Source organism: Egretta garzetta, unplaced genomic scaffold (genome assembly GCF_000687185.1).
Source record: "Egretta garzetta isolate BGI_Z169 unplaced genomic scaffold, ASM68718v1 scaffold426, whole genome shotgun sequence".
Taxonomy (NCBI): Eukaryota; Metazoa; Chordata; class Aves; order Pelecaniformes; family Ardeidae; genus Egretta; species Egretta garzetta.
In genome coordinates, this window is record NW_009259977.1 from 2,559,020 (window position 1) to 2,568,015 (window position 8,996).

The 8,996-nt window shown below is 48.6% G+C and overlaps 1 protein-coding gene across 1 annotated transcript in view; it reads right to left on the reverse strand.

Annotated features, from left to right (window-relative positions):
• Positions 1-3,171: 3,171 nt before the first annotated feature.
• Positions 3,172-8,996, reverse strand: part of ZNF598 (zinc finger protein 598, E3 ubiquitin ligase) — a 35,917-nt gene continuing 30,092 nt past the window's right edge. Inside the window, exons 9-12 of the mRNA XM_035895948.1 lie at positions 7,620-8,390; positions 6,479-6,614; positions 5,506-5,650; positions 3,172-5,374 (exon numbers count right to left, since the gene is read on the reverse strand). Coding sequence (XP_035751841.1) covers positions 5,027-5,374; positions 5,506-5,650; positions 6,479-6,614; positions 7,620-8,390 — 1,400 coding nt within the window. The 3' untranslated portion in view covers positions 3,172-5,026. The remainder of the gene's footprint in view (positions 5,375-5,505; positions 5,651-6,478; positions 6,615-7,619; positions 8,391-8,996) is intronic.

The following is an 8,996-nucleotide window of genomic DNA, read 5'->3' on the forward strand; positions in this document are numbered from 1 at the left end:
AGGAGGGTGCTGCCCTGCTTTATCGGCGGTGTCATCTGCTCAGCTAATGCAAGGAGCAAGGAAGAGGTCACCGAGGGGCATGGCTGGTGGCCCATGCCAGCAGGGCTTGGTGAACAGCAAGAGAGCCTTGCATTGAGTAGACCAGGGACACCCAAACGCCAGTACGGTGTACGCCGAAATTAATTACGTGACCCTTGTGATTTTTCTAGAGTCAGTCTGGCTGGGGGAGAAAAAAAAAGGCAAAGGATTTTAATACAGGGTACAGTAGAACTGTAGCAATATTTTTCCTTAGAGGGAACACTGAAATTTTAGCAGCACAAACAGTATTTGTGTTAATATTTTAGCAAAATTATAATCAATTTAAATGTTTAAATTGATTGTATGTGAGATAATGTTTGTTCAGTACATTGTATTTTTTCTAACTATATAACTGTTCCAGAGTTTCCTTGTAACGTAAAGAACTAAAGCTCTGTCTGACTGCGGGACGTGTCCTGACCCCTGGTGTAACCATGCTGAATATTACAACATCTGAATGTACGCACCGAGGCCTGCGTTGCCTTTCTTTCCTCCCCACCCTCCTGCCCGCCGGCGGTGGGACGCCGGAGGGACGCACACGCGCACGCACGCTCTCACGCTGGCCCAGACCTTGAGAGCAGCAACGGTGAAACGGGGGCGACTTCAGCACGACCCCACCCCCGGCTGAGGCACCGTTGTTCTTCTCAAGGTCAGCGGCTTTTTACAGCTCCCCAAATGTCAGTGTCAACGTTTAACTTGCAGCTGGCGCAGTGAGCGTGTGAGGACCTGGCTGCATTTTGCTGGGCAGGAGAGGAGGAGGAGGAGGAGGAGGAGGAAGGGGCTTGGGCACCCGAGAGGCTTCTTGGCAGCAGGGAGGCAGAACAGATTGCTCCTTGATTAAACCGGAGCTGGGAATAATGTGTCCAGCCACACCAGCAGGCACCTCAAGGAAGCTTAACCCTGCTCCTTCTGCCACCGAAAATCTGCCGTAGTCCCCGTCGGTGGAGGGGAGGATGTCCCTGCCAGGCTGGCACTGGGAAGGATCGGGTCTGCAGAGGTGGGCAGCGTGTGCCAGCAGGCAGCCCACAACCCGTGTGGTTTTTCCAGGTGACAGCGATGAGTTTATGTCCGTAGTCGCCCTGCTGAGGCTGTGTCAGCCAGGCAGGACAGCCCAAGCCGTAATTAACGTGGTACCGCAACGCCTGACACACACGCCTTGGGAAGAGCATTTGCCCGCTTTCAACAAAAACCATTTTCTGGTTTATTGGTGAGGCCGTTGCCGAACACATGTGTAGCTCCCCAGCCCCGTGGCAGCACCGGCTGGCAGCTGTTGAGGCCCCGCTGAATTAAACCGAGCTCAAAGGCAGGGTCAGGCTCCAGCCCCCAGCCTGGCCAGCGACGCCAGGGGCCTACCTGCTGCCCAAAATCCTCTTCCTTTGCGAGCCCCTGCAGCGTCCCCGCTAGCTGGTCAGCGTCAGCAGTGCCGCGCAGCCCCCGCCGTAGCACATCGGCATGCCCGGCACCCCTCAGGCAGACTAGGGTATGTAGGTACGGACTGGGACTAAATACAGCCTTACGGGCTTGTGGTTAGAGAATTGGATCCATCGGTGTGATAACTGTAGGGTATGATTTGGGGTTCGAGGATTTGTAACATCGAGCTTTGTACTTCTTTCTCCCACTAATGTTTTTTTTCCTCTTTGCCCCTCCCCGCGCGGGCGCTGCCGTGCTGCAGCACCAGCAGCTTTCCTTGGAACCGTCCCAAGCCCGTCCTAGAAGCACGCCAGGGCTGCGCTGTGACTTTGTGCCACGCCAGCTGCCGCCCCCACGCTGTCCTCGCCAGAGCGTTAACACGTCCTCCGTTCTCTCGGCGAGCCTGGCAGCTAACGTGAGCTTGCAGCGAGCAGGACCGTGCTGCGCTCAGCCTGAGCGCGCCGAAAGTGTCTGTGGAGCATTAGCACTGAATTCGGGTGTAAAGAACAGAATTCAAACTATCCCGTACCTTTCCGGGAGATGTGTTCGACCACATCGCCTTCCTCCAGCAGGTTCTGTTGCATAGATACTGCCCAGCACTGAAGTTAACCCCATTGCGGGTTTTGCGTATTTATTTTAAGCATATTAGAAGATTTGAAAGAATTGGGATGATTTTTTTTTTCCCCCAACATTTTAAGCTATTCCTAGCCAAGCAGATGTTTTGGTTTACTTCGTAAAACAAGACCTCCCCCATGATGTGCTCGCGTGTCCCATGCAGCTGGAGCAGACCCCTCCTGTGCAGTCACCTCTACAGCAGCTGGGATTTCACGGGCTGCTCCACCTGGGCGCTTTGTAGGATGAGTTTCCCATCCGTGCGTGCTACAAGCGACAGCCACAGCATTTCTTTTTGACTCCTGTCACCCAGCTGTTCCTTACGGGGGCAAATCCTCCCCTCCTCTCTCCACAACCAACCCCCAAACCGGCAGCTGGCTCCCTCAGAGTCCTGCCCGCTGCAGCTATGAGGCTGCCTAAAACCAAGCCAATTGTGGTCCTGGTCTGTTCGTTAGTAACTCACATCGTTACTCCTGTGGGGTCGGTATTTCTTGGGATAACAGCTACTGTATATATTCGCAGGTTTCCTTTCAGCCTCTCTTGTCCCCAACGCACGTTGGGGGGTGCAGATGGGCCTGGTTCTGCTCTGGGTTATTCCTTGTACTTTCCCAGACAGCATTTTGAGAGCATTTTGTATGGCAGAAGCCCCTCTCCTGCCGCCAGCGAGGCTTCAAAACAGCCTTCACTGTACCAACTTGAAACCCAAGTGCAGCTGCCTGTACATTGTTGCAATATGCGTTTAAACCTCAGATTCTTTCAAAGTTTTAATATCAAACTGATACCAAATGTGGTTTGCAAATGTAAGGTTTCTTTGCAGATACCTCTGTGTGAGCAGACCGCTTCAGCGTTGCAGTTGTCAAACCTTAGGTGCATTGTAGTATAAAGTGGACTGTGTATGGAAATAAGTTAAAAATGTTTACAACTTTTGTATATATTATATATATAAAAATATCTTTTGAGAGAACAATCTGTGATTATGTATTTTCAGTGTCCGTGTACCAACTGCAACTTATTTTCAATAAAGAGTTAAAAACACGAATAGAAGCGGCCTGAAAAAGAATTTGGCAATAACTTTATTTAATCAGGGCAGCACAAGGACCAAGGAACCCACATCATCAGGCCCAAGAGATCGATCACCTTGGGGAAACTCACGGCAGCAGCCAGCCGCTGGGAGCTACGGATCTGCTGACGCCAAAGAAATTCACTGAAAAAAAATGAAGGGAAGCGGGGCGATACTGCTGCAGGGAAGAGGGGTTGCGTTTCATTTCCTCTGCACTTTACAAAGAGGGAGAAGAGCTGAGGCCGCGGCTGAGCTGGCACCATCGCCTGTGTCACGGCAGGGGGGCAGGCATTGCGCCCCGCTCTCCTCGAGAGGAACCCGCCTCGACGCAGGCACGTTACGACTTGGCACGTTATTCGTTCATTTTATAACCAGCCATGCAGTCAAATCATCCTCCCCCACCTTCCCCTTTCAGGGTGTGCAGCCTGGCCCCTGCGCCAAATACAGCGCCTTGGGGTAATCGAAAGAGCCTTAATGATTCAGGAAAGAAACCAAAAGCACTTTTGCTTGCTGTCAGGCTGCAAAATAAAAAGCGTAAGGCAAGGAAAACTTTCTGTAGCCAGGATTAGCTCCTCAGTAATGCTCTGAGCTCAATTTCATAGAAATGATACTTGTATAAAGGCAGCATTCTGTCACTAAAAATCACATAAATTAAATTTCAACTTTATTCCTACACGTTAAAAAATAACTAAACCTGGTCTCAGGGCGGGAGAGAATCAGCAGCCACAAAAGTGCACCGCAGGGAGGACCCTCGTCACGCCGCACGCTGTCGCTGCTGCTGGGGTGGGGAGTTACTCCAGCCGATGATCGGATTCCCCTCTTGCCTCCGAGCAGTGGAATTTAGAGATGCCAAGCAACATTAAGCAAAGCTACTTCAGACCAGTATTGCCAGGGGAGGCACAGGATGCAAACGCTCTGTGCGGTCTGAACAAATTGTCCGTGTTAGTGCAGACCACTGTAAACAGATAAATGCACTGAAAGGCACTGCAGATAAACATGGTCAGTGATCAGCAGCATTTAATGTCCCAAGATGCTGTTGTTCGGAGCTACCACCGTTAAATACATCCAAGAAATTAGGAACATGGCAGTCGTTAAATAAAATTACTGTGAAGTGCGCTTTACGCAAAGTAAAGCCTTAATGTTATTATTCTACATGCAGCGCTACAAAATAAGTTTCTTTAAAGAACATGTTACATAAAAGGTCAGAGGCAACTTCAGATCTCACGTTCAACTCCTCACACAGATCAGTCTGTTTCTTCAAGTAGTAGAATTAATTCCATTTCCCAGCAGTGCTAAATGAGCAGCCCAACGCTTACAGAGATGCAGCTCTAGCGGCCTTACCAGCGAGTAGCATCTTGCCTGCACCTTTGTACCCCTGACTACTGTGATCTTTGTGGTCACAGAAATAGCACAGAACAAAACAAAAAAAAAAATCAGAATATTATAAGGGAAGCCCCTTCTGCTTCCATTCATTTCAGTGATTCGCAATCTTCCCCTGCCCCCTGAAAAAAAGAAAGAAAAAACCCAAACCAGATTCTTATTCCCCTCTTGTGTCCCCCGTCAGTCCTCAGATCAGAAAGCATTTCCTCAGCCATTGCGCTGCAGGGGACGGGTGGCCCCCGCCTGCCCACCCTGCGATTTCAGCCTAATTCTACTCAGGCGTTTTGGAAGCTCAGACTTGGGGCGTTCATCAGCTACGGCACAGTCCAGTGATCCCTTTGCACAGCACGAACAGCACAGAGAGGGCTCTCGAGGAGTTACCCCACTACTCCACTGGCCCCCACTCTCAGCCACACTACACTGCCAAACCTCATTCCAAAAAGTGCATATTCATAGGGAGAGAGACTCTTTTATTGGCCTTCAGGAAAGCTAACTGATGATTCTGCTGATGGCTTGTAAGGAAGGGAACTCCTCATCCTCAATATGCAAAGCTTTATGGGTGACAACGTCCTGCTGGGTTAGTACTTGCTTACACGTTGGGCAGATAGAGCAGTCGAGATCAGAGTTGGAGTCTGCCTGCCAAACGTTCTTTTTGTTCTTTTTGGGTTTGTTTGAGCTTTGTTTTTCTTTGATTCTGAAATCGTTGTGAGCAGAAAGCAGTTCTTGTTGCTTAACCGTGTCTGGCAACAACACCAGCAACTCATTAAAAATTTTCTTGAAGTTATCTCCAAGCAGTTCTCGGCAACTTTTGTAATACTGCGCTGCAGAAATCAGACCCTTCGGTGGAAAGAGAATCGGAATAATTAGAAAATAATTAGAAATTTTATATATATATAAAAATCTCACTGGGATTCTCTTTTCTCCCAGAGGGGAAGGTTTCAGGAATCTGAAAGTTCTTGCCCACTCACCTGCCTGAATTGCCCAGAATGAGTTTTAAATTTATTGAACTTGGACTCATCACTTTGAAGAAATTCTTTAATGGATTGTATTAGCTGAATGTTCCTTTGCTGGAAGTTTTCAGGTATCAAGTACGATCCATGACAGGGTTTTGGCCTGCATTTGAAAAAGACCAGAAGTGACTTTGACGTTGCTTCGTGTTACACAAAAAAGCTGTAGGATATTTCTTACACGGTGGTTCTCTTCTATAGGATGCACTCCCTTTCTCCACCCAACTACACCTGCAATTACTAGAAGGGGCACAGAGCTGTCTTGACAGGACAACAAACCACATCCTGTGTGATTCCTGTGTCAGATCCAGCCTGACTGAGACGGAATATTTAAAATGCCAGTTTAATGTAGTCTCGACCAGCCATTTTGTAAGCCAGGTTTGCTACAGAGAGGCGAGCAAAGACTGCGCCCCAAATGAAACTGAACAGATTAGTACAGACGTCTGTATTAAACTCACACAAATTTCCGCTCCCCTTTTCCCAGAAACTCATCTCTCTAAGCCAGAAGGGCCCAACCAGAGAGCAGCTACTGGGGAGGTCAGAGCAGTGAAGGCATTCAGAGGTCACCAAGGAAAACGTGCTTCAGCACCTTGCTTCCGGGGCTCAGAGTCAATGGAAAGGTTAAGAAATATGTTGAGGCTGTGGATTTCCAACTAAATCTAGAAGAGACTGAAGTCTGAGCTGCCACACTGCACAGGTTTTCACCTCCTCAGACTTCCATCCACACAATGCTTGCGCTTTTTTACAGAACTCTGCTGAATCCAACCCACAATGGCCACGGGACTCCCCCACAGGAATCCCTAAGTGGCTGGCCTCTGCGGCAGCCCCCATTTCAAACAGCCCCCCAGAGCGTTTCATGCCTTGTTTGAAGCCCATGTGACGTAACCGAGATGTAATGCGTGAAGTAACTCTAACTCAAAGGACTTTTACTTACTCTTTCAAAGATGTAGTGACAGACTCAGAGATATTGGTAGATGGAATAACAGCAAAACCTGGAGGGGGTTTACTAACAGGCACCGACAGTCCCGGAGGCGGAGGAGGACTCTTTAATAGCACCACAGCGTTAAAGCCTAAATGAAAGCAGAGAACAGGCAGGAAGTTAGAGCATGTATCTGTGGCACCTACATATCACCGTCTAAAATTAACACCAGTGGTCTGACGTACTCTCCCAGAAGCACCAAGAAGGACGAGTCAGCAGTGCAGACATCACTGTATTGGAAAAAAACTAAAAATTAGAGAGGTGGAAAGCTGCTGCCTTAACAGTGGGGTCAAGAAGCACTTCATAGTGGCTGATGTTACTCTACAGAGAAAGTGCTTTAATTATTAATTTACTTTTTCAATAGAAAATAATTTAAAAAAAAAAAAACCAACCCCAAACCCTCAAACTCACAATGCAAAACACTTCTACATCATTAAAGTGAACAGAAATTGCTCCAGAAGACACAACAGCACTAGGCATCGCCTGTGTAGCATACTCCGCCAAGCGGCACAGAACAAAACAGCGATGCAAACACCTCCTGATGCGATTCTACTTGCATTAAAGCCACTGTAAGTCACATTTGTTGCTATGTTACTCCAGCTTTACAAGATTATGGCACTGGTAAAAGCAAGGGCATTAATTCTCTGCAAATGCAGAACAAAAGTGGCCAAGTAAAGCCAACTGCAAGGTATCAGCAGGCACAGGTCACAGCTAAAGAGAGATTCCCTTTGCTCACAGCAGCTTCCAAACTGGATCTTAAAGCACGAAGCACAGATGTGTGTCAGCCATGGCTCTTCAGAAAACCAGTGACAGGTAAAGACCAGCTGCTTGTCAGGGAGGGACCCCCAGAGAGCAGGCACCTGCAGGGAGCAGAGGTATCCCGACATTGCCACCGCCTCAACCCCGTTTCACAGAGGACGTTCAAGCCCATCCGTGTCCCCCAGACCGTCTTTTTAAACTTCAGAGCCTAACTTAGCATGTGGTGGCAGAACTGCTCTTCACATGAGCCAGAAGGAGCAGTTTATGCATCTCATCCAGGTGCCATGTTTCTCTAAGCTACAGCCAAGCAAAGCTGGCCGTGCCATGCAGGGCTTACCTGGTGGTGGGGGCATTCTAGGTGATCCTGAGCTCCCAAGAGCTGGGAAGTCTTCCTGAGGTAAAGGGCATTTGTTAGTCACTGTGGGCTTTTTAAGGCCAGGGGGCTCTTTGGGCGTACTACAGATCACTAAGGATTTTTCCGAATGACCATTCATGACAGTTGCGGATCTGTCGGGGACATGAAGAGCAGCAGACGCCTTTGATGTCTGCTCTGCTTCTGGCAGCTTTTCAGTCAATGACCTGGGAAATGACACCTCCTGTAGCAGCTGTGGGGATGACGGTCTCTGCTTCTCAACCCCCATCTTCTTTTTCTTGCTCACTTTCGTAAAAGTTTGTGAGGTAGAAGCTGCCAGCAAGGACGACACATCGAACATTGTCGGGGTGTTTCTGATCTCCTGGGTTGTCAGGCCACTACCGCTGTCTTCATCGTCTGACTGAGAGAGTTTATTGCTCTTCTTGCTTCCTTTAGTGCTGTTCAGGGAGGGGGGTTTTTTGGCTATCTGGTTTACGCAGGGGTTGCTAATGGCTTTGACTACGTTTTTACTGGAACCATTGTTCCATGCAGATGTGATGTTGGTTACTGTTTTATTGTTAGGCCTCATTTTGGACACCAGAGCGGGAAAATCCTCCTCTTGGAAAGCTGTTTTCTTTGCAGTCGCTGTATATGTCAAAGACACCCCAGAAGAGATGGTGGGTGCCGCAGAGGATGACAAGCTTGGGAAGTCTTCTTCTTTAAGCTTAACTGCTGCTAGCTGGGCAGAGCTGTGAGAAAGGAAACACACCCCCCGTTACACCGGTGCTGCACAGGCAGCACAACTCCAACAGGCAGAACGAGCTCCGTACCTGTCTGCACTCTTCCTCGAGCTATTGCTTAGGGTGGCACAACTGACCTAGTTTAACAGGATGGAAATGCACTCGGGCTTGTAAACTGTGCCTGGAATGGGTCTCCTCAAAGTGTCTTATCAGCACTGCCTTAGCAGACCTCACCTCGACCAGAGCTGTACATACAGGCGCATTCGAGCTGCCACACCCTGCCAAATCACTATTCTAAGCATCACCGATTTCAGGAAGTGATGAATTTTAAAACTCACAGTATACGGCTCCTTCAAGATAAGCTATCAAGTTTAAAAGGGCTGGAATAGAGAATACTGATAATTTCCCTGAAATTGCACCACCAAAAGATCAAGACACGAACTGAAGCAACAACCGATGCCGTTCATGCAGGTGACTAGCACAGGCGGAAGGGAGCCAGGGCAGGGGGGAAGCATTGGTAGTTTAAAGTGATCTGTAAAATTATTTTCTCCAGAAATGCAGAATGTAAGTAAGTTTCTAAATCTGCTTTCTCATTGCTGCAGCCTTGCACAAACTTACCCTT